This window comes from Lissotriton helveticus, chromosome 9 (genome assembly GCF_964261635.1).
Source record: "Lissotriton helveticus chromosome 9, aLisHel1.1, whole genome shotgun sequence".
Taxonomy (NCBI): Eukaryota; Metazoa; Chordata; class Amphibia; order Caudata; family Salamandridae; genus Lissotriton; species Lissotriton helveticus.
The window spans coordinates 920,738,472-920,764,916 of NC_136070.1; the positions used below are offsets into that span (position 1 = coordinate 920,738,472).

A 26,445-nucleotide genomic window follows, 5' to 3' on the forward strand; every position below is an offset into this window, starting at 1 on the left:
CTGCGAGGACCAGGATTCAAAGCGGGCTGTGATCTGCCGCACCTGTGACCTCTTCCCGCCCCCTTTCCTGCGGAGTACTTCACGGCTCGCGGCCCCCGCTCTGCGGGAGCCGCTCGCAGCCGTAGTTGTGGGAGCTTGGTGAACTTGCCGAACATTGAACCCAGGAACTGCCCTGACTGAACTGCCCTGACCAGAGCCTTTTGGAAGTAGCGCCGATTTGGGCTGAACCTTCTTGCTACTGTGAGGGAGCGGGACTGCGAGGACCAGGATTCCAAGCAGGCTGTGATCTGCCACACCTGTGACCTCTTGCCGCCCCCTTTCCTGCGGAGTACTTCACGGCTCGCGGTCCCCGCTCCGTGGGGGCTGCTCGCAGCTGTAGTTGTGGGAGCTTGGTGAACTTGCCGAACATTGAACCCAGGAACTGCCCTGACCAGAGCCTTTTGGAAGTAGCGCCGATTTGGGCTTAACCTTCTTGCTACTGTGAGGGAGCGGGACTGTGAGGACCAGGATTCCAAGCGGGCTGTGATCTGCCACACCTGTGACCTCTTCCCGCCCCCTTTCCTGCGGAGTACTTCATGGCTCGCGGCCCCCGCTCTGCGGGGGCCGCTCGCAGCAGTAGTTGTGGGAGCTTGGTGAACTTGCCGAACATTGAACCCAGGAACTGCCCTGACCAGAGCCTTTTGGAAGTAGCGCCGATTTGGGCTGAACCTTCTTGCTACTGTGAGGGAGCGGGACTGCGAGGACCAGGATTCCAAGCGGGCTGTGATCTGCCGCACCTGTGACCTCTTCCCGCCCACTTACCTCCCTATTTAGATACGCCCGCGAACCGCGGGACGCGCACGGGCGTTTGCCGGGTGAAGCCCGGGGCAAGGTCGGGCCGTCTGTGGCCGTCCGGGGCTGGCCAAGGCTGGGCTGGGCCACCTCACTAACATTCGACTTGGGACATTCAAAGTAAGAAGACTGTGACCATAAAATATATTGTGCACTGCATTATTAGTAATCTCATTCACAGCTTATGCATAAAGTTTAATTATTACTGCCATTAAGCACTGACGCTCTATAAGAATTTTTAGGCCCCTGTATACTTGCGGTTTGTGATTTATCGTCCAACCATTGAAACTATTGAGGGAGCATGAGTTTACGTACCAGCATAGGAAGAACATCATTGGTGGGTGGCTCGGTTAGGGGGACACTAGACGGTTTTATCACCAGGGCGGCCTCCGTCCTTGAAAAGGAAATAGTTTTGACGGAAAAGCGCCTTTGCACAAAAAAAGCGATCTTCGCTGGGTACCATTAGACTAGCAGTTACTCCCCCGAGGCATAGGACAGAAAATGACCAATGTCGAGTGACTGGGGATTCCTTGCAGTTACAACAAGCAACAAATTCTCAAGAAATTCAAACACTTCCATCTGAGGTACATAGAAATGACTTGACTTTAGAAACATCTTTGGATATTTCATTCGAGACAGAACTATCTGTAATTTCTGATAGGTTTTCCCTGAAGGACAATACGGATAGCAAAAATAAAGACCGAGGTTCCACTACAAAAAAAAGAAAGCATGGGAGGGGTAGTAAGGGTGATAGAAGTGCAAAAACATCAAAAATATCCCATAGTCCCGCAGGGAATGCACGTCTAAGTACAAACAAGACTGCGTCAGACCAATATCTCCCACCTTCTGTTACCATCAAAGAACTAATGGGGAACATGGAACAATTGCTTAAATCATTGATACTGCCATTGGTAGAAAGAGATAAAAGAATGGGTGAACAACTGGGGTGCATAGAAAAGGAAATGGTAACGCACACAAAATTGATTGGTGACCTAGGAAAATCTAGACAAACAGAACCTAGCCACGACACTCTACTTGGGCAGATATCAGCCCCCAAGTCAAAAAATAGGGACCTATTGCCTGCACAAGACCAGAATAATTCGGTTTCCCACCAGAAAACTAAAGGCCCCGCTCCTATCATAGGGGAGAGAAAAAAAGGACAGGCCCATAAACAGGGACCTCCGCAAACAACTGCTACTGGGCCTTCCCCTATCATGAGTCGTACAAAAAACCCAGGAAAAGATAGACCTGCCTCCTGAGGCTGTACCCTACGTTGTGGTCTTAACTGGGGTCCCGGAATTACCGGAGGACACAACTGAGGACTATCAACAGCTAAAAAACAAAGTAATTTATTGGCTGAGTAAAAACAGGCCACTACCCCCAAACATTAACGGTGAAATCCTTTATGTAAGGAGACTGGGCTGGCTGAGAAACAGACCAAAGGATATAAGGGGGGACGTTATTATCGTCAATTTTAGGGACCGAGGAGCAGTCAGATTTATTGGTGATTGGTACATCGTAGGAGGCAGGGATGAAATTTCAACACACGATTTAAGCTACTTTTACCCACAATCACTGCTGGCATACTCTCCAAGACCCAGTGCCCCATATGGTCTTAGTACAGTACATCTTGGTTTTAGTGTCCCTACTTTTATTCGCTTTTCGACGCTCTGTGGGTTGGAAGGAGTCGATTGACTCCCCAATCAGGCCACTGGGGATATTGTCAATGATAAACAGTTATCTAACCCAGATTCTCCACTGTTTGTCAAGGCAGGTAATCAATCAAATCCAGCACGGGATGACACTTCGTCACTGGAATTAAATTCTACTGAAATCGAGTTAGGTAAAGCCGTAACTGGCGGTAAAGATTCTATTCCGGGTGCTGTTCTATCCGCCACTGTTTTAGAAAAGACAATGGAATTTGGCATGACCGATGATCAACAGTTAGTTCGGTCAACTAGACCAACGGATAATACCATAGCTACTCATCGCCCGTTGATAAAGTTCCTTTCTTGGAATATAGCCGGCCTTCGCTCTAAGGTAGAAGATGGCACTGGTTTGAACTTTCTCGAAAATTACAATATGTCTCCAGGAGACTTGGTCCACCACCGAAATCCATCTGGTAGGTTATAAAACCTTTTTTTCTCCCGCATTAGCTGTAGCATCAGGTAGGGCCAAAGGTGGCATAAGTATATTTATAGCAAATACAATAGGGGGGTAAAAATAACTTCAATAGAATTGGAAGTAAATCACCAGATACTCAGTCTTCGCTTTATTAACAAGGATACTGTTCTCCTCCTAAATTTTTATAACTTACCGGAAGGAGAACTGCTGAAGGTCCTGCGCAGATTGTGCTATAAATTATCTTCCCTGACGAGGGGTTTTCGGGGCGGGGATGGGGCTACCATAATTTGGGGGGGGGGAATTTTAATCACCACCCTTGTAATAGTAATAGTAACCTGTGTGGGATAGTGGACGAAAATGAAGAACCTATAGTCCACTCCCTTCACTCAAGTACTGGAAATTATCTAAATGAGATCCTCGCAGATCTGGACCTTATAATTGCTAACAAAAAGAATCCTCCCGGTCAGCTTCTGGACCCAACATTTTATGGGGGGGAGCCGGACTACGATAGATTTCATCTTGATATCAAATACCCTGGCCAATCGTGCTATTAGTTTTGCTGTCCTGATTAACATATTAAGTGATCATTGTGCCCTTACCCTGGAATTCGATTCACTTTATGAGCATACCACGCAATCTATAGCTGGTGCACATAGACAAAATGCTCTGCATTTGGATAGAACAAACGGATATTCCCTAAAGTGAGAGAAAGTTGACCCTTTAGATATAACAAGGAAAGTTTTACAAACAGCTTACTCCTCAATTGTTAAATGTTTAGATTTGTCCGCATCAAATGAGGAGGTTCTAAGTAACTTTAACGTGGTCCTAAAAACAATAAATGAATCTCTTTTGATAAAGCCAAAAAACAGCCAGCCAAAGAAAGCAGGGTAGTTTAATCATAAATGTACAACAGCACATACCAAATTAAAGATAGCTTTACAAAATCCTAATAGAGAGGCGGAAGAAATAGTGACCCTCAGGAGGCAGTATAACATCGCACTAAAGGAGAGGAAGTCTGAACTAAAGCAGGCTTTATGGGATCAACTGCATAAAAGTTCCACTGATAAAAACAGTACAGTATTTTGGTCAGTGATTAAATCCCCTTTTTAGCAGATCACAAACATTTACCCACTATAGAGGTGGCTATCAATGAATTAGTATGGGTGGTGCACTTCTCAAAGATCTTTGAGAAATGCCCAGTTGACATGAGAGGAGATTCAGGTCCCATCATTGTGCTCCCTGAACCGAGCTACCCAATTAAGCTAGACTTTACTATTAACGAGGTACTCCAAGCCCTAAAAGCCAGTAAAAACGGCAAGGCCCCTGGACTAGATGGGGTTCCCATAGATCTATTCAAATCGAATCTAGATCTGTGGGCCCCAATCCTGACAAGGATACTAAAGGCAGCGACGGAGGTGGGTCTACTAGACTACTGGACAAAATCTATTATGGTCCCTATCTTTAAGAAGGGAGACCGCCAGGAGGTATCCTGCTATAGCCCGATCTCACTGCTGGATTCTCTGGGCAAAGTGGCAGGCAGAATTGTCCTTGAGCATCTACAGCAGTGGGCGAACGATGGTGGGGTCCTCTCGGACCTCCAATTTGGGTTTCGCGAGGGTTTTGGAACAGTCGAACAGGCCTTAAATCTGACTATGTTATTGGGTAAATATGCATGTGCGAAGTCAGGCAGACTGTACATGGTTTATGTCGATCTGTCTGCAGCCTTCGACTGTGTTTCCCACGCTAAACTCTGGTCCATATTAATAGCAATGGGGGTTGATTCACCATTGGTGGATTTTCTGCGAGAACTATATGCCAATGCCTCTGCTAGGGTGAGGTTCGGGGTAAAGGGCGAGCTGTCAGCGCCGTTTAGGGTAGAGCGAGGAGTCCGGAAAGGTTGTGTCCTGGCCCCCTTTCTTTTTACCCTTTATACCAAAGGCTTGGAGCAGGCCATGCTGAAGGGGGCCCAGGATCTTCCTCAATTAAAAAACTGCCTGATTCCCGCTCTGCTCTATGCAGATGACGCTGTGATATTGGCCCGCACTCCTTGTGAACTCTAGAAGGCGTTGGATAGATATTCCGTATTCATGGGAAAGCTGGACCTACATATAAACATAAAAAAAACCTTTGTAAGGACTGCTGGTCCAGGAAAAAAAGTGGTAAAGGATATCAATCTTAATAATGAGAAACTCGCAACCACAGATCAATACCCATATTTGGGTATTGTTATAAACAAGAGATTAAATTGGAAACCTGCAATTGAGGCCAGAAAATTCCACCTTATGAGAGCAGTAGCGGCCCTCATAAACATTTCACAAAGGTTAGGAAAAAGGCCGCCAGTGGAATTGTTAAAGATCTATAGAGCCAAATGTCAGTCAATAGCCCTATATGGGGCCGGGATATGGGGGTATGCAAACATTAGTGCTTTACAAGTGGTTGAGAATGCCTTTTTAAGATTTATTTTAATGGTACCAAAGAGCGTGTCCACTTATTCATGTCATATGGAATTGGGGATCCCCCATTTGTCAGACCTAGCCAGAATTCAACCACTTCTCCTTTGGCATCGAATTTGGTCATCAGAGAAGAATTTGTTTACACAGCAAATAATTGCAGATAGAATGTCCCTGGATCACTCACATAAAATTGAATGGCTGTCCTATATTAAAATTTTTCTAGATGATCTAGGATTAGGAAAACACTATTCAGTTCCATCTTTGATCCAGGAAATACCTAGGAAGACACTAAAAGAGATCTCTCTTATACATTTGGAGGAACTGCGAATGTCAAAGGAAGCTTTCAAAACTTCTGTTCAACATTACATGGCAGTTCAAGTTACTTTTTCAATTCAGCCATGCCTGACTCATGATTTTACCGTTTTTGAGAGATGTATCCTGACTAGGTTCAGGCTTACTCTCTTACATCGTCTGGTTGCCTTTCCAACAAGAAATAATTGGGATTGAATTTTACCACCTTGTCCGTGAGACGAGATCTCCATTCAGGCAACCATTCATACATTTTTCTTCTGTAAATATTACAATGGGCATAGAAAGATCTGGTTGATCCCCCTCCTAAAATTAATGGGCATCAGAACCTGTCGTCCAGCCCTGTTATCTTTGCAGTTTTTAGAGCAGGAATGGATTTTGAAGTACATAGTTAAATTCTTGAAATGTATTTTTAGACATCGACTTAATCTGTAACTGGCGGCCCTGACAAAATGAATTTTCATGTAAAAGTATAAAGGTGAGGAGTCTTCTATTACCGCCCTTTTGATAATGACAATGTATTGATTTGTACAGTCTTTTGAAATGTTTTTTATCTGTAAATTGCTTTTATGGTTTTTATATATGACAAAAACCGAATAAAGAACTATTGATTGATTGAGTCCCTCTACTCAAGAGCTCAACCTGGGGCTAGTGCAATGAATGAACCAAGGCACCATTTGCAGGCAGACTGCCCTAATCCAAATAAAAACACCCCTAGAACGGTAGATGATACCCCAAAGATAACCCTCACAGAGGTAACTGGTGCCATAAGCCAAACGGCGCCGGGTAAGGCAACAGGGCTTGACAAGATCCCCTGGGATTTGTTCCGAAATGAACCAACCATTTGGGCTCCGTATCTTTGGGTTTTATTCAATGCTGTTAGGCAAGGTATGGCAATCCCTACAAGTTGGGCCAGGGCCGAAATAATTCAAATTTTTAAAAAGGGTTCCCCGATGCTGCCCACAAATCATAGGCCCATAAGCCTTATTGACATTAGTCAAAACATCTTTGCACTTGTATTGTTATATCATTTGCAGAGCTGGATGGAGGAACATAAAGTCCTCAGCCCGTTTCAAGCAGGGTTTAGAGAAAAAATGTCCACTCTAGACCAGATTTTCAGGTTACAATTATTACACTGGAAGACCGTGTGTACAGAGGGTGGCAGCCTCTATTTAGTTTTTATAGACCTGAAATCTGCATTCGATCTGGTCCCAAGAGAAAAGTTGTGGACAGTCCTGCTAGAGATGGGGGTTAGACCATATTTGTGTCAAGTAATAAAACGGTTGCACGAAGGAAATTATGCACAGATAAGATTTGGCAAACTTGGGGAACTCAACGGGCTTGCCGAATTTTTAAACTCTGAGAAAGATCTAGACGCACCGAAGTTGGCAGCAGGTAATATCCTGGCCATGATGTTTGCCGATGGTACCCTGTTATTATCTAAAAGCCCAATGGGTATACGAGGGTCCTAAATAAATTTGATGATTTCTGTAAAGAAAGTGGGCTAGAGATCAATCTGCAAAAAACTAAATTCATGGTATTTAATCCAACAAAAAGTACCCGGTCAAACCCATGTCTAGGAGGTAGACCATTAGAGAGGATATCTATTTTTGATTACCTCGTTATTACTATCACTGAAAAAATGGATTTGGGAGCACAGATAAAAATATCAAGTATGAAGTTAGTGCAAACAGGGGGTTTGTCCAAGGTGTTTCACAACTCTAGCCATAAACCCGTGGGCCCAGTAGTAGAGATATACAGGGTTCAAGCTAGAGCTACTGCCCTTTATGGAGCTGGAATTTGGGAGTATGACCGCAACTATAGTATAAAACAAACAGAAAATCTCTTTGTTAGGCAGTTGTTTGGTCTTACCCGCACTACCCCACTTACCCCACTACCCCTAGACCTGGGTGTTAGGCCAATTACGGATGAAGCATCTCTGAGAACCCTTTTATTCTGGAGGTGCCTGTGGGTTACTCCAGAATTGCTTGAGTATAGGAAAGAACTCCAAGAGGTGCTGAATCTATGGGGGGCACGGAGACTACTGTGGTTTACTTATATCAGGAATACCCTTACACTAATGGGTCTGGGTAATCTTTGGGATAATCCTGAAATGCAATGCCCCACAGTCTCAAGGGAAGAGCTAAAGGGTCGATATTGGGAGACTAAACTGACCCAGCTCCAGGGGGACCACTCAATGGGGAAACTTACTGCGGCATTTATGGAAATCATAGACCAGTACACACTAGAGCTGGCGCTTAATGATATCAAGCCGGCTGCCGCAAGAAAAGCTTTATTTACAGTTCAGGCACAGGGTACTGCCACTGCGTGCCTTTACGAATAAATGGGCAGGCCAATAAATGTTGGGTTGCCCGGCATGCAACTGTCCAGAAGAATCTGAAAGCCATGTGTTCTTTGTCTGTACTGGCTATAAAAAAGCATATATTGTCACGTTTTTAAGTGCTGACATTTTAGATGGATTTTATTCTTAACCTAATAGTATTTTAATTATGTATCATATTTAAGGTATGCAATGCTAGGTTAGAAGACTATTAAGATTTAGGACCGGTGTTCAACGGTCTACACCATTGTTTCTTCTATCCATATTTAAGGTCGACAAATCTTCTATTATACTCTTGCACAGGCACTTAATGTAACCAGTCATGCTGCTAATAATTGTTTTAATGACCAATACAAATACTGTATATAATCATATGCATTATTAAGTGTTAGTTGATATGAGTGTTAGATCAAGTCCAGATAAACCATCTTGCTGCTATAAATTTAACCTAAGTACTGTATATACCCGTTTGGGTGCACAAGGAACCTGCTCTGGAGAGCTGCTGATAAGCAAAATGACACGTTACTCTAGTCTCCCTATTGCTGCTAGAGCTGTGTGACTAGTTACCAATGGGGAAGGAGAGGGAATTCCTCTCTGCAATGCATCTGCTAGGGATTCACACTGCAGGTGATTTATTTCAAGACTGGCTGGTCAAGCAATGAGACCTGCTACAATCAGATGCACTGAATGCACCCATGCTTTGCTAAATTTCATTATCTGAAAGAGACACGTTAGTGGTAGATTCCTTACCTTAGAATATCCCCAGGAGTCAGACTGGATCCGGAAACTTTTGCGTAGCAATACCCCTGCGCGTCGGTAGGCGTCGTCCGCGGCTTCGCGTGTGTCGTTAGCGCCGGAATGACGTCGCCGGAGTCCTTAGACGCCGCCCTCGCGTGCTGACATCAGTTCTTCTTTTTTCCGCACCAGCTAGCGCAGATCCGGAGAAGCTCTACCCCTTAGTCACTTTTTGACTAAACTTTTTTGATCTTTTGATCTGTTTTTCTCGAGTCGCTACGACTCCTACGGTCCCGGTAGGGATGCCCGGGTTCAAACCCTGCTCCAAGTGTAGCCGACTAATGTCGGTTACCGACCCCCATCGCCGGTGTCTTCAGTGTCTAGGCCTCGACCACGACGACCGAACCTGCTCCGACTGCCGGGCTCTGACGTCTAAGGCTAGGCGGGAGCGGTCCCACAAGCGGCTTGAGCTCCGACAGTCGGTCCCGCGCCGTTCAATGTCCCGGTCCCACAGGAGGTTGAGGGACCGGTCGCGGGGTCAGAGCCCTCGTAGCTCCGAGAGTCGGCTTCGGTTTTCAGGATCCCGGTCCTCAGGTAAGAGGCATGAGAGGTCGGAAAGGCGTCATTGTTCTTCCGACCCGCCCAGACGCTCGCGTGACGCGGTTGGGGATTCGGGTGACACCACCCACGCGGCTCCGTCGGAGTCGCAGGCGTCGCACCCTGCCCCATACCTTCCGGTCCCTGAGCACGATGCGACGCCAGGGGAGATCGAGCGGTACCTCATGGCCATGAGGTCTCTCCCTCCTCCGCCGGGCTCCGTGGCGCCTTCGGGTCCAGCGGTCCCGGCTGGGGGGCCTAGCGGGTCGGGTGCTACGGCTCCGACGCCGCCGGGTGCTTCGGCCCCGGCGCCGCCGGCGACTTCGGTCCCGGCGCCGCAGGCCCCCACTGGTTCCGGTTCCGGGTCGTCGCCGGTCGACCTCACGGACCCCTAGGGTGTCGCCCCCGGCGACGCCGTCCCCAATCCTACCCTTGATTCGGTTCCGGCGCCGGAGAATGCGTATGGAGAATTTTACTTCCACGAGCCGGCCCCATCCGTTGAACCTGAATTTCAGGTGATGGGTGACGAGGGAAATTGGGAGGGGTCTGTGGACCCTCTGGCACAGGAGTGCCAGTCTCAACAGGACTGGACATATGAGCTTGGGGATGCCAGTGGACTGGACACTTCGCCAGACTCTGGTTTTGTCTCCCCTCCAATCGTGGCTACGGGGGAGGGGGCCGCCTACAGTGTAGTGTTGACGCGGGCGGCCAATGCATTGGGCCTAGAGCTCCCCGTCGCGGCCGTGAGGACTAACCTCCTCACTGAGGTCCTTAAACCGCAGGCAAGCTCGACTGAGCCTCTGTTGCCGTATAATGAGGCCTTGTGTGACGTTCTTTTGGGCACTTGGTCCAAGCCCGCTACAGGTCAGCCTGTAGATAGGAACTTGGCCCGACGCAACCACCTGGCTCCGGGTGACCTTTGCTTCTTGTGCACCCACCCCACCCCCGAGAGCCTGGTTATCCAGGCCTCTACTTCCCAGACCGCATTCCCAACGGCTCCGCCTGATCGGGAATCCAAGAGGTACGAACAATTCGGAAAGAAGGTGTTCTCGTCCCTGAGTTTGGGACTGCGGTCAGTCAATACCGCTTGCCTCTTGGGCCGCTAAACCCACACTCTGTGGGACACGGGCGCGGACGTGCTGCCACAATGTCCGGAGGAGGCCCGGACGAAACTCGCCCAAGCCCTTGCGGACGGTCGAGATGCGGCACGCTATTCAATCCGGTGTGGGCTGGATACTACGGACTCACTGGGCAGAGCGATGGCAACGACGGTGGCGGTTCGACGCCACGCCTGGTTGAGGACCGCCAACTTTTCGGCTGATGTCCAGGCCACCCTTCTGGACATGCCGTTTGATGGCCATCGCCTCTTTGGCGACAAGGCAGACCATGCGCTTGAGCGTTTTAAGGACTCCAGGGCTACGGCCAAGTCCTTGGGCCTGTCGGCCCCACGCCAGCAAACGGGTGCCTTTCGCTTCTTTCGTGGCCAAGGAAGGAGCGCCCCCACACGTGCTGCCAGCCATGCACCGCAGACTAATACACAGCGCGGTGGCGGCCGTGGAAACCCCCGTGGTGGCAGTCGGGGGCAACGGCGAGGCCAGTCAACACCTCCCCATGCAGCATCCGCCTCAAAACCCTCCTAGTCCGTGCTTTCAGGCCCATGTGACGCCAGTGGGGGGGCAGGGTTCGCCATCACCACCTCCACTGGCGCACTGTCACGTCGGACATGTGGGTGCTGCAAATCGTCCGAAGGGGCTACTCCCTCCCCTTCGAGACGACCCCTCCAGCCATGCCACCGCAATACCACCGCATGTCGGGGGATCACTTGCAACTTTTGCAAGAGGAAGTTACGGCCCTCTTGGCCAAGGGGGCCATCGAGCGCGTTCCTGGGCCAGAAGTAGGGTGTGGTTGTTACTCCCACTACTTTCTGGTACCCAAGAAGGGCAAAGGGGGCCTACGTCCTATCTTGGACCTACGGAATGTCAACGGCTTCCTCCGGAAGGAGAAGTTCAAGATGCTGACTTTGGCTCAGGTCTTAGCTGCCCTACACCCAGGAGACTGGATGGTAGCGTTGGTCTTGCAGGACTCCTATTTCCACATCCCCGTCCTGCCGTCCCACCGGTGTTACCTGCAGTTCACGGTAGGCCACGAGCACTTTCAGTTTACCGTGCTTCCCTTCGGCCTTACCAGCGCCCCACGGGTGTTCACGAAAGTGATGGCGGTGGTCGCAGCTCATCTGCGCAGGTTTGGGGTTTCAGTCCTCTCCTACCTCGACGACTGGTTGTTGAAGGCGGGCTCACCCCAGACAGTCGTCAGCCACCTCCAAACTACGGCCGACCTCCTGCACCTGCTGGGGTTCTCTATCAATGTGCTGAAGTCACACCTGTGTCCCTCTCAGAAGCTCCTCTTCATCGGAGCGGTTCTAGACTCGGCGCAGTTTTGGGTTTTTCCTCCCGAACAGCGGGTTCGGGATATTCAGGCTCTGATTCCAATCTTTCAGCCTTTATCCCGGGTCTCGGTCAGGTTGACGCTGCGGCTTCTGGGGCTGACCGCCTCCTGCATCCTTCTGGTGCATCACGCCAGGTGGCGGATGCGGGCTCTGCAGTGGGACCTGAAGTTTCAGTGGGCCCAGCATCAGGGCAACTTGTCCGACCATGTCTTGATCTTGGAGGGCACAGCAAGACAGTTGCAGTGGTGGCTCACGGACCGCGATTGGGTCAGCGGCAGATCCCTCTCCCTACCCCAACCGGAGCACGTAGTTGTGACGGACGCGTCCCTCCAGGGCTGGGGGGGCCACATGGGAGAGGCGGAGATCAGAGGCCTCTGGTCTCCGGCGGAGTCCCGGCTCCACATCAATCTTCTGGAGCTGCGGGCGATCCGGCTTGCACTGAAGGCATTCCTCCCCTCTGTTCGGGGGAGTGTAGTGCAGGTGTTCACGGACAACACCACCACTATGTGGTACTGCAATAAACAGGGCGGGGTGGGGTCGTGGACCCTCTGCCAGGAGGCTCTGCGCCTCTGTCAGTGGCTGGAACATCAGGGCATGACCCTGGTGGTTCAACACCTGTCAGATTCTCTGAACGCCAGAGTGGACGAACTCAGCTGTCGGTGCATGATGGATCACGAATGGCGCCTGAACTCGGACGTGGCGCAAGGCCTCTTTCAGCAGTGGGGAGAGCCTTGGTTAGATCTATTCGCCACAGAATAGAACGCACAATGTCATCAGTTCTGCGCGTTGGAATTTCCAAGGCGGCACTCGCTCGGAGACGCTTTTCGTCGCGAGTGGAGTTGCGGTCTATTGTACGCCTTTCCGCCTATACCACTTCTGCCCAGAGTGCTGAAGAAGATCAGGCGCGACCGGGCCCAGGTTATCCTTGAGGCTCCGGACTGGGCACGAAGATATTGGTATCCAGAGCTACTCAGCATGTCTGTCGATCCCCCGATTCGTCTGCCTCTTCAGGACGGTCCTCCACCCGAACCTGTCCAGTCTCCACCTCCATGCTTGGAGATTGAGCGGGGACAGTTGAGGCCATTTGACTTGCCTCCTGAAGTCTGTAATGTCATTCTGGCAGCCAGTCGTCCCTCCACAAAGTCGATATACGCCTGCAGGTGGAACAGATTTGTGGCATGGTGCACAGCAAAGGCTGTGGATCCACTCTCTGCCCCCCTTTCTGAAGTTCTCCTCTTCCTTCTTTCTCTTGCCCAGCAGGGCTCTGCTCTGGGCACTATCAAGGGCTACCTTTCTGCCCTTTCCGCCTTCTTAAGGCTACCTGATCAGCCATCTTTGTTCAAGTCCCCAATTGTAAATAGGTTTTTGAAGGGCATCACACACACGTGTTCCCTCCTGTTCCTTTCGTGATGCCTCAGTGGGACTTGAACCTTGTACTTACTTTTCTGATGTGCGCTCCCTTTGAGCCTCTTCATAACTGTCCTCTCCGTCTTCTTACTCTGAAGACTGCTTTCCTGGTTGCCATCATCTCTGCCAGGAGGGTGAGTGAGCTCCAGGCTCTTTCTTCCAAACCTCCTTTCCTTTCTGTCCAACCGGACAAGGTTGTGTTGCGGACAAGATCCTCTTTCCTGCCCAAGGTAGTCACAGCCTTCCACATCGGGCAGTCCATCACCTTGCCCACTTTCTTTCCGCCTCCGCATCCCTCGAAAGAGATAGAGAGGCTCCACCGTCTGGACCCAAAACGTGCTCTCTCTTACTATCTGGATCGCACATGCCAGTTCCGGGTGGATGACCAACTCTTAGTTGGTTACGTGGCCGCTAAGAAAGGACGGGCGGTGCACAAGCGGACCATCTCTTGGTGGATCGTATTGTGCATCCAGGCATGTTACTCTTGGCTGAAAAGGAACCTCCTGTTGGGCTGAGGGCCCACTCCACTCGGGCCACGGCGACTACTACTGCCCTAGGCCGAGGAGTCCCCTTGCAGGACATTTGTCAGGCAGCTACGTGGGCCTCGCTGCACACGTTCGCGAGACATTACTGCCTGGACAGTCAAGTCCGGAGGGATGGCTTCTTTGGCCGTTCCATTCTTCAGGACTTTCTGGTGTGATTATTGGTTCGCAGACCTACCACCGGGGTTGGTATTGCTGTGGTATCTATTCTAAGGTAAGGAATCTATCACTAACGTGTCTCTTTCAGATGCACAAGTTACTACTTGTGTAACGATATATCTGTAAGAGACATTAGTTAGTGATAGATTCCTTACCGACTCACCCATCCTCCCCGTTCTGCGAACCGATATCTACGGTTAAGGTCATCCCCTTTCAGGGCCCTAGTTTCATGGCACCAGTCTTGGTTCTATCATGGCTCTGCGTATCTGGCGCGGAAAAGCTGTGTATCAGAACTGCCGTCAGCGCGCGAGGGCGGCGTCTAAGTACTCCGGCGACGTCATTCCGGCACTAACGACGCCGACGAAAGCCGCGGAGCCGCGGACGACGCCTACCGACGCGCAGGGGTATTGCTACGCAAAAGTTTCCGGATCCAGTCTGACGCCTGGGGATATTCTAAGGTAAGGAATCTATCACTAACTAATGTCTCTTACAGATATATCGTTACACAAGTAGTAACTTGTGCATTTTCGCGCAAGGCACGCACTCCGTGCATTATTAGGGGAGGATATGAGCGAACCACAGGAATACACACAATTATCTTATTTATTATGTGCTAAATCCCCACTTCACATGATATCAATATTGTTCACTCTTTCTAACGCAGTCCATGACCCGTTTAGCATGAGGGCATTACAGGCGTGTTGCATAGAGTTACTGATGGACATTACAGATGAACAATGGATATATTGCTGCACAAGCACGAAATCCATATCACAAAATGGCAGGCATCGCTTAGCAAACTTTAAATGCCTGCAAAGAGTTTATTACACCCCAAAACCCTTGTATAGGTATGGTCTCAGAGATGATAGATGCGCCAGGTGTAGGGCAACAGACTGACACTTTTCTAGGTCCTTCTTGCAGGATTTCCTTTTCTAACCATCCATCAACTCTCCTCCTCGGTAGGATATTGCTGTGAAATCTGTTCTACATGTGAGGAGTCTGCGGGTAGAAGTATTGATCAGAAAAAAATGTTTTCCTCACTGATGTGCCCACCTTCCCATTTGATGGATGTGCTATAGGGAAATTTAATAAAATCCCATTTTGCATTTTTGTGGAACTACAAATTAATCATCAATGTAAATCTGCCATCTCGCCTTCTAGGCCTGGAAAAGAAATGGAGGGTAACTGATGTCGATGTGTTGAGGCGGGAGTTTTATGGCCTCGGTTATGCCCCCTGATTTTACTTCCAGTGCTGACTGAGTCCAGCTGCCTTTACCAGTAACGTTGTTTTGAAGTTCTCCGGATCCAGTCTGACGCCTGGGAATTGTACTGCAGTTGAGGAATTTGCATGTTGATAGAGTATCCAATAAAAGGATCGTTATGGCAGATACGTAAATGTTTTCTTTTAGACCAAAGTAATAACAACAAATTAAATTAAATGAAGGAACTAAAGGTATGTTACTTGAAATAAACTTATAAAATCTTATTGATTGGTGATTTGTTTTCAAAAGATCCAGGTTTTTGATTTAAAGTATAGAAGTCTTGGTTCATATTGCATTTCCACACATGGCGTTTGAGGCCTCATTTTATACAACTACACTAATTCCTTGGTGAGTAGCTCAATACAGTAACAAAGTTACTGCAGTCACTGTTTAACCATATTTCTTTATTACTCTTGCTGTAAACTGCATTTGTGCACATTGAGGATCATGACACAACAGCATACCGATAGTACCACTGACCAGGACTGGCCTACTTTGCATATAACAGTAGCAGTACTTTAGCCTTCATTGCTCCTAATCCAACTCAACCTCTTCCCATTGCTTTTATCTCGCCCTCCACCTTGAGAAATAGGGTGGCTTTGGTCCAAAGGATTCTTTGATCTTTGAGATATAAGGTATCATGGTAAGCTGGAGAAAAAGTCCCCTCCTTTCATGGGTATGGCACCTCTGAAGACTTATGTTTTGCTCTGTGAATACTTTTATGTTAGGAATTAGAAGTCAACCTTATAAAGTAAGTACTGAAATGAGGAAGAGTTATGGAGATTATTAATAAATAATTGAGATATGTGTGTGTTTTGTGGTCTGTTTAAGTAGACAGCAGGCTACTTACATGGAGAATGAGCAGTATACTACAGATTCTAAAAAAGAAACCATTTAGCAGGTTTGTCTGTACAACTGTCGTTTTTCTCACTTAGCCAAGCATATTACACATTTTCACTTAGAATCAAGTGATTTAATGCAGTATTTTCGAAACTATCATTATTGCAGTCTTGCTGTAGATTCTCAATGTGAATCCTCCCTATGTTTTTTATAGCAGTATGGCCAATGGAGGAACAACAGACTGGGAGGAATGCCAGAGCAACAGTTACATTTGCAAGAATTGTAGCCAACTGTTCTGCACTGAGAAAGGACTAAATAGCCACATATGTTTCTACAATAAGCAGTGGCAGTCACCACCTAAAGGCCTAGATCAGCAGGTAAAGAGGAAGCTATGTCATAGTGGTTCTTTTTGCTAAATGTGGGTGGAGAGAAATAGCTGGGGTGGGAAGTGCATTAACATGTGTGCAGCATCATAACTTAACCATGAGCAATGCAGTCTTTCATTCAAAGTTGTTCTGCCATCAGCTTGTTTTTCTCTCGTTCTTGATATATGGTCGGTACCTAATGCCCCAGTGTGTAGACTTCTGATTTTCTCATGTCTATTCTGGTTCCCTTACTTTGCTACAGTTAAGCTAAAAGTGCTGATGCTAGCTCTGAAATGCAAATCATAACTTAGGATGCAAGTCAAATACAACTTACAGCACAGAAAGCCAGCTAGTTTATCGGGGAACATTGAGTTAATGAGACATCTCTCCAGAGATAACAGGGCCTTCATTGCTCCTAGACCCTTGCTGTAAAACGTAGTGCTCTGAATAATGGAATGAGATGGTAGGCATACATTTTGGCCTGTCACCTATTCAGAAAAGTGGGCAAATCCTGTTTCTCAGTGATTTACTGTAGAACTCTACTGTCCAAAAGGTCCAGATGTGCATCTCTCTAAGGGCTAGATGTACGACCATGACAATTTGCGAGTCACAAATTGCCATGTACAACAGTGTCTGACAAACTTTTTGCGATTCCCACTGGGGTTGCAAATGCATTCCTCATCAATATTCATGCGGCACTCGCAATTTGCGACCCCATTGGTAATGGCTGGCCGTCCTAGGGATGCTGGCCTGTTGGGCTCAGCAGATCTCCATGTCTGGACTGCTTTTAAATTAAGCAGTTTAAAAAAAATGCATTTAGAAAAATAAAAATGAAACTTTTCAATTTCATTTTGTAAGGGCAGGGCCCTTAAAAAATATTTTTAGAGCCAGTCACAAAGGGGAAGGGGTCCCTTGGGTACCCCTTCCCGTTTGCGAGCTGTCGCAAAACAGTCATACATGGCATTTGGGTTCGCTATTTGGAAGGGAACACCCCTTCCTAATAGCGAATCCCAAAACACTATTTTGCAAGTCACAAATTTTTGTAACATGCAAATTAGGGTTTGTACATGGCCCACATGATGTTTGCATGCACAAACAAGTCGAAAACCCATTTGCGCATGCAAAATAGTCATATATCTGGCCCTAAATTCATTGTTTGCCTTTCCTATTGCTTCATAACACGTTTATTATTATTATACAACCATTGATCAACTAAAGAAACTAGTGGATATGCTACACCCTTTCAGTGCTAAAAAGTATTGCCATGGTAGTATCCAGTGGTCGTTTTGTCAATCAAACACTTTAATTTTGCTACAGATAGTTGTTGGGGTGTCACGTGTTAGGATGTAGTTCACTACAGTTGCTTGTAGGTTGAGGTAAACTTGCCTTTGGAGCAGCTCATTAAGTAGGCTTTGCAAGCAGCAGGGGTAATGCAGCCATGTGGAATTCAAACCATGGACATAGAGGAGGAAAAGTACCTCAAGCAGCCCACTTATGAACTCAGCAGTTCACCCCAGTGCTTTCTTTTTCACATATGGCAACAGCAATAGACAAGGTTTTGGAGATATGGGGACTTGGTGTGTTGTCTCGCCAAAAGCCACAATATGTACTCAGACCACACTGCAAACTGCCAAAGGCCATGTACAGTAGCCTCAGTGGACAAGAGATTACAACATATAATGAAGGACAAATAGCAAGGCAGTAGCATATGTCCTGTTGACTTTCAGCTGAATTTGCACTCCTGTTTCACAGGGTATGATAATATTGCACAGACAACATAATTCTTCGGAAATATGGATTTCATCAAATAGGAGGCCCAATTGGAATTCCTTATTTCCATCTTGGTATCATTAAAGCAAGACAGTGCATTTGGGTAATGACAACCCAAACCACTCTGCAGAGATTTACCATTGCTCTTTGTTGAATGAGCACGCTCTTCATGAAAACTAAGCAAAGTATGAATGTTCTGATTGCAATCAGTGGCAATTGTTAGCTGTTCCTTGCTGTCAGCAGCTTAAAATGTCTCTAACTTCTAGAAAGAACGAGCTCAACCCACAAAGCCATTTAAGAGTATGCAGAGTAGTACTCCTGTAAGTACTCAAAATGACAATTAACAAACACGTGGGTGCAAATCTGTGTACCGTGACCTGCTGTCTCCTCTGTGGGTAATATTACGTTTCAAGGAGCAAGTTGTCGGTACTTATAAACCGAGCTACTGATAAGTAAATGTGAGAGCAGCAAATGAGAGGAATAAAGAGAGATGTAAGCAGGGGCTCAAGGAGTATCAAGCAAATACAAAAACACACCTACGAAGTTGTAAGCATGTCACGATTCACAGAGATTACATACACCCACATCTACTCACAATGTACTATTGGCCAACTAAGGTCAAATCTGCTCTAGCCCGGCTTTTGAATTCAGTCACACATCATACATGGCGACACACACAAACTGCAACACAATCACACACAAACCAATTAATACAGGAACAACTACCAGCACAAGGGAACATTTTGTACAATAATAACTCCTACACTCACACAGTACACCTATCACGTGCTCACAACCAATGTCCAATTGTAAGCAATTTGAAATTATTTAAAAAAAAATTTTTATTAGGTAACACTACTCGTATCTCAGGTGACACCAGTTGCACAATAACACACAGAAACAAGATCTAAAACCTCATGTCTGATTCCCTTCCCAGAAATATAAAAGAAACTGTAAAGGTGCCCTCTATGTAATGTCTCCAAAAATCACAGTCAATGCTGATATCATCTTCCCACACAGCATCACCCTCCACTTGCTACTCACAGAGAAATATGCCTAACATACTTCAATAGACAGGAACAAGCCTTACAAAAACTGAATGGGGGTACCACTCTCTCCGGATCCGAGCTTGCTGGAGGGGAAAAAGAAAGAACTGACCTCAGCGTGGGAGGGCGGCATCTAAGTAGTTGCTGCGACGTCATCCTGGCGATCACTACACCTACGACGGACGCGGAGCCGCACAACATCACCTTCTGACGCGCAGGGGTACTGCTGACGAAAATTTTCCGGATCCAGTCTGACACCGGGGGGTAATTCTAAGGTAAGGAATCTATCACTAACTAATGTCTCTTACAGATATATAGTTACCGAAGGTAAGTAACTTGTGCGATAAGGTGCATAAATAAAATTCTCTTCCAGGGGATCCTCATCAATAGTCATAAGCATTAGAATATTCCCGCCCATGCGCGGGACCCCGGAAACACTATATTATATGTGCCCCACATATATATAACCATATATATATATATATATATATATATATATATATATATATATATATATATATATATATATATATATATATATATATGAAAATAAGCAATTGCAGCCTAATAAACACTAGAGCTGAATCATGCTGTAAAGAATATCCACCATACATGAATAACATGCATTAGAAACATGAGAAACAACAAAGTTTGTTTTGGAACTGTTTTAATGCTCAGAAAACAGTAGAAATTCTTCTAAAACACTGAAAGCATAGGAAGCTCCCAGGCTGCATTGCAAACACAGTCTAAAAAGACTGAAAAGCTAACCTGTAGCTGCATGCAATAAACTGACGCTGTGCCTTTAAGGCACTCCTGACCCCCAGCTTCCCATCATGCCTCAGGGGTGACAGTTAGGTCAGTTGTTCTTTCCGGCTCCTTCTGGAAGGATCCTGGCAACACAGCTCCACTCTTTTCTGATTTCTTCAGAAAAATCTTTTCACTTTTAACAACTTTTTCTCTTTACTTCGACGTTTTACAGCTGTAGAAGTAAGAGACTGTCTTTTTTGACAGATTAGGGCATTTTTAGCACCTTAAAATGCCTTCTCTTTTTGACTCTTGTCCTTCTTGTGGTCATAAGAAGGCCAAAATAGACTCTCATGAGGTCTGTTTCTTTGTCTCCCTGAAGACTATGACCCAAAGGCCTGCTCTCACTGTCAGCTTCTGACCAGCAGAACTTTGAAAGAAGAGAGCAAATTCGTCTTTATGGCCTGTCAAGAGGAAGATCACCAGTCAAGAAGGGCTGCAAGAGGGCTAGAACATCTTCTAGAAGTAAGTCCTCGCGTCCTTCAGCTTCAGCGTCGGGCTCGGCGCTGAAAAAAGATCTTCAAATGGGTCATTTATCGAAGAAGAGACCCTCGACAGCGGGCTCGCTGTCGAGAAAAGGTATGTCGTCGACGTCGAAGATTCATCCTCCGCCGTCGCCAACCTGGCGGCGATCGGTGTCGAGAGACGAGACGCCTCCGCTGTCGTCAACCCGGTGACGATCGGCGTCGAGAGACAGGACCCCTCCGCCGTCCTCAACTCGGCGACGATCGGCGTCGAGGAGCAGAGACCCTCCGCCGTTGTCAACCCGGTGACGATCGGCGTCGAGGAGCAGAGACCCTCCGCCATCGTCCACCCGGCGACGATCGGCATCGAGGAGTAGAGACCTTTCGCCGTCGTCATCTCGACGATGTTCGGCGTCAAGGTACCAAGGCCATCCGTCGACGCCGGTAAAGCGTTCGACGTCGAGGGCAGGTTCTCTTCTGTCATCGCAAGTCCACCAGCGATCGACGTCGAGAACGAGGACACCTCCGCCGTCGTCAACTGGGCGACAATCGGCGTCGAAGTTGAAGTCTCCGTGGATACGTTCGGCGTCGAGGGTGAGACAAACCCCTCCGCCGTCGTCTCGAAGACCATCGACGTCGAGACTGAATCCATCTCCGACGCCGTCTAAAAGACATTCGGCGTCGAGTGAGAGACATCCTCCGTCGTCTGTGTCACATCGCCGTTCGACGTCGCGAGAGCACTTACCTGTGTCTCGTCTACACCGTTTGACGTCGAGGGTGCGTTCGACGTCGAGAGGACGGCAGAAGCCTAGTTCGGCGTCCAGAAGGCGTTCAACGTCGAGGCAGGCCTCAGAGAGATCTGGAGACTCAGTGGTCCTGGTGACAGTCGGCTTCACGACATTTGTCTCCTCAATCTTCCAGGAGGGCTTCTTCAAAGTCGCCCACTCTGGAACCTGCTTCCCGCGTTCGCAAGTCTCCTTCGCGATCCAAGGACGCTCCTGCTGCGACTCGGTTGTCTCCGAGGTTGAACCTCCCTGCAAGTCACTGGAAGGACTCTGGGGCAACAAGACAAATGCAGGACTATGCCAGCTCTGTGCATAGGTCTCCTTTGCAGAGACTAGTGGACGAAGCAGACAGAGCGAGCCCTCCTAGACAAAGACAGGAGAGGTCTCCGGAGGCCAGGCGCCACAGGTCTCGCTCTCCGAGACGCAAGGACCGCACTGGGAGATCGAGAGAAGTGAGGATTTCTAAGCATCGACGGCGTAGGAGAACACCATCTACATCCTCGTCTTCCTCCACCCGATCCTCCAAGAGGGATTACTCTCCCACGCTATCGGACAGCCCATCTACCAGGGTCTCTCCCATAGACGATATTGCCACCTACCATGAGGTTTTACAAAGAGGTGCACAAAAGCTTAATATTGAGATGTCTGTCCCGCAAGTCACGACAACAGTGATTTTCGAAACTCTTCATAAGAAGTCAGAATCTCGACCTCTGCTGCCACTGGTTCCTGGGATCCTTGACCCAGTCATGGACACGTTTCTAACACCGGCAACCATTAAGGCGGTTCCGGCTCACCTCTGGAAAAAACATAAGCCGGCTACCTCAGATTCAGTCTTCGTCAAGACAGATCCTCTTGCAGACTCTGTCATTGTGGCAGCTGCGAAAAAGACACATGCCGTTTCGGCCACTTCTTCTGTTCCGCCTGACAAAGACAGCAGGACCCAGGACTCGTGGGGTCGCAAGGTCTGCACTTCTGCTGCAGCTTCTCTTAAAGACTCCAGCGCGGCTGCGTTGCTTGGCAGGTATGACAGATCTCTTTGGGACCAGCTGTTCCGCGCCTCCGCTCGAGGCGCTAGATGTGAGGGTAGGTCTTGGGACCCGGGCTGCTCCTGTCAGAGGCATCATACCTCACTAAGCAGCCCCACAGGAACAGACTGCGAGGCCCACTAGGGAAACTCCTGGAGTTACCCCGATAGAGCAGGACCTGCTGGCCTGCTTCCCCACCGACCCAGAGAGGTTGTATTGTTTACCTTTATTTATCCTTTTTATTCACTGTGTAGTACCGAGCACTTTTAGGTCCTGAAGAATTGCCAGTTAGGCAAGAAACATGTCGACCACTTTAGAGGGTTGAGGTAGCCCACTGTGCCCCTTACAGTCCCTATCTCCCCTCCCACCCTTTTAACCTAGGGAGCCAGCCACGCGAATAAAAGTTTTTGTGGACTGACGCACCTAATTTTAAACCACCCCACCTTCACGACTACACCTTCACCAGACCCCTCACATGCACTCAACTATTGGCTGGAACAAAAGATCTCCAAAAAGAGCGCCTCTTCGGCGCCCGTCGGACATTGCAGCGCCAGTCTGACGAGGAGCAGGAGACCAATGATGAAGCATGACATCTAACTAACTGGATGTGTGAGGTCTTCTAGTTCCAACAAGGGAACGCCTGTCCCCTGCTATTACTCTCCTTCATTAGACACACTCATTGCTATTATTCCCCGGGGAACTTTGTACTTTTGTGTTATATGTCTGTCCCACCCGATCCTCCAAGAGGGATTACTCTCCCACGCTATCGGACAGCCCATCTACCAGGGTCTCTCCCATAGACGATATTGCCACCTACCATGAGGTTTTACAAAGAGGTGCACAAAAGCTTAATATTGAGATGTCTGTCCCGCAAGTCACGACAACAGTGATTTTCGAAACTCTTCATAAGAAGTCAGAATGTCGACCTCTGCTGCCACTGGTTCCTGGGATCCTTGACCCAGTCATGGACACGTTTCTAACACCGGCAACCATTAAGGCGGTTCCGGCTCGCCTCTGGAAAAAATATAAGCCGGCTACCTCAGATCCAGTCTTCGTCAAGACAGATCCTCTTGCAGACTCTGTCATTGTGGCAGCAGCGAAAAAAGACACATGCTGTTTCGGCCACTTCTTCTGTTCCGCCTGACAAAGACAGCAGGACCCAGGACTCGTGGGGTCGCAAGGTCTGCACTTCTGCTGCAGCTTCTCTTAAAGACTCCAGCGCGGCTGCGTTGCTTGGCAGGTATGACAGATCTCTTTGGGACTCTTTGGGGCATTTCCAAACCAAGCTCCCAAAGGAAGACCAGAAAGATTTCGCAGAGATAGTCACAGAGGGATCTCTGGTGGCTAACCAAGCAATCAGCACAGCGGCAGATGGTGCGGTGTTATCAGCGCACTCTTACGCGCATGGTGTATGCGCCAGAAGATCCTCTTGGTTGCGGCTAACAGGGCTTAAGCCAGACGCGCAGCAAAGGATCATGAACCTCCCGTTCTCCGGCTCTTCTCTCTTCGGCTCCCACGCTGACGAAGAGATGACTAGGATGAAGACCGAGTTGGACACGGTCAAGGCAGTTGGGCTGGAGAAGAAAAAAGAATTTAAGTGCCGCTACAAATCCAACCGTGGCAAAGGGCCTCAACAGAGGGTTCAATCCCCTCAGTGGTCCCAAAATAAGAACCAGGGGAAGACCCAGTTTCGTGGAGGAAAGTTCAACAGAGGTAGAGGTGGTCACCAGCAGCAGTCCTCTACCACGACGAGAGGAGGGAAGTCCTGAGCAGTGGCTTCCTCCGCCTCCGTTGCCCACTCCAGTGGGAGGAAGTGCTTCTCAACATCTAGCAGAAGATCGCTGGGTGCTGAATATACTGAGCAATGGATATGCGCTACGTTTCCGAGCGCTTCCGAAGGACATTCCACCCAAAAACTCTCTCCCCATCAATTGCAGCTGCTTCGAAAAGAGAGCTCTTCTCCAAAAGCAGGCGATAGAGGAGGTTCCACCCTCCCAAAGAGGAAAAGGAGTTTACTCCAGATACTTTCTTGTCCCCAAAAAAGATCAGGAGGGCAAGTTTCGCAATTCTGGACCTTTGACTACTGAACAAAGTCATAGTGAAGGAAAACTTTCGCATGTTGGCCCTTCACCAAATATGTCCACATCTGCAAGTAGGAGATGGGATGTGTTAGGTGGTCCTCCAAGATGCGTACTTCCATATCTCCATCGCAAAACGACATCGGAAGTACCTGCGGTTTGTGGTCGGTCACAAACATTACCAGTACAAGGGTCTGCCCTTTGGTCTGAAGTCCGCTCCGTGAGTCTTCACCGAATGTATGGCAGTGGTGGCAGCTTTTCTTTACAGAAAAGGACTTTTCGTATATCCATATTTGGACGACTGGCTGCTAAAAGGTCCTTCCCCACTGCAAGTGAGTCGCGACCTCCAGTTCTGCCTGCAGAAGTTGCACGACCTCGGGCTGCATGTCAACAGGGACAAGTCTGTGCAGCAGCCCACCCAGACCATTCACTATCTCTGCTCCGTTCGGGACTCAGGCGTGGGAAGAGCGTATCCTTCGGAGGAGAGACTGTCTTCCATGAAGCACAGATGCAGGCTTCTGCTCCAAGCGCAGAATCCGACAGTCAGGCAGGTGGCATCCCTGCTAGGATCCATGGCGTCCTGCATCTTCCTAATTCCCAACGCCAGGCTGAGGATGCGTCCTCTGCAGATTCAAGGACGGTGGTCGGCAAAAGAATGCTGGAACTCCGGGCAGTCCATCTAGCTCTGAAAGCTTTCCTGCCTGCGATAGAGTCCGATTCAGTCCTGGTCCAGACAGACAACACGACGACCATGTTCTACCTGAACAAGCAAGGTGGAACTCGGTCACGTCCGCTCTCCCTGGAGTCTCAGACCATCTGGCACTGGTTGCTCGCCCTGAATCTCTCGGTGGTGGCGGTACATCTTCCAGGAGAGCTAAACGTCAAGGCAGACGCTCTCAGCAGGCACTTCGAAGATCAGCCAGACTGAGTGCTGCATGATGAGGTGGTGGCAGACCTTTTCCATCGTTGGGGTCGTCCGGAAATAGATCTCTTCGCGGACGACGAAAACACAAAATGCCACGCCTTCGCGTCCAGATTCCACCGTCCAGGGACAAGAGGGAATACTCTTTTGATGGACTGGTCAGGGACATTTGCCTACGCCTTTCCTCCGCTGCCCCTGATCCCGAAGGTGGTGTCCAAGCTACTCAGATCCAACATGACCATGATTCTGATAGCTCCGGACTGGCCACGGCAGTGGTGGTACCCGGACCTTCTACATCTGTCAGTACTCCCGCACAGGAGGCTTCCTTGCAGGCCGGACCTGCTGTCCAAGATGGGAGGGAGGATTCTTCATCCCAACCTTCCCTCACTGAGCTTGACAGGATGGCTCCTGAAGTCCTACAATACGGACATTTAAATCTGCCTCCGGATTGAATGCATATTTTAAAGGAAGCGAAAAGACCATCCACAAGAACATCATATGCTTTTAAATGGAAGAGGTTTTTTCTTTGGTGTAGAGAGCATCACTTTGATCCCACGAAGGGACAGGAGGATGTTATTCTCCCTTACCTTCTGTACCTAGCAAGATCTGATCTTAAGTATGCTTCGATCAGAGTGCATTTGTCTACCATTACAGCGTACAGGAAGTCACCTAGTCAGCCCTCCTTTTTCCAAATGCAGGTGGTTAAGGACTTTTTACAGGGGCTAAAGAAAGTGTATCCCCCTGTTAGAAACCCTTTGCCTCCGGGGGAGTTGAACCTGGTGTTATCTAAGTTGATGGGCCCTCCCTTTGAGCCCATCCACAGAGCTTCCTTGCAGCACCTATCTTGGGAGGCCGCTTTTCTAGTAGCGATTACATCAGAGCGCAGAGTAAGCGAGATACAAGCGCTTTGTTCCAATGAGCCTTACACTGTTTTCCACCATAACAGAGTAGTCTGGAGGGCGCATCCTTCTTTTCTCCCTAAGGTGGTATCGGAGTTTCACATCAATCAGTCCATTTCCCTGCCATCTTTCTTCTCTGATCTGGCGACTCCAGCTGAGCGGTCGCTTCCTTCCTTAGATCTTAAAAGAGTACTCAAGTTCTACTTACAGAGTACAAAAGAGATAAGGAAGACAGATCAAT

The 26,445-nt window shown here is 48.4% G+C and overlaps 1 protein-coding gene across 3 annotated transcripts in view; it reads left to right on the forward strand.

Annotated features, from left to right (window-relative positions):
- The window catches only part of ZNF541 (zinc finger protein 541), a 1,089,530-nt gene that overhangs the window by 278,583 nt on the left and 784,502 nt on the right, over positions 1–26,445 (forward strand). For all 3 annotated transcript variants that reach the window (XM_078661102.1, XM_078661104.1, XM_078661103.1), the window contains exon 6: positions 16,261–16,423. In XM_078661102.1, the coding sequence (XP_078517228.1) occupies positions 16,261–16,423 (163 nt within the window). The remainder of the gene's footprint in view (positions 1–16,260; positions 16,424–26,445) is intronic.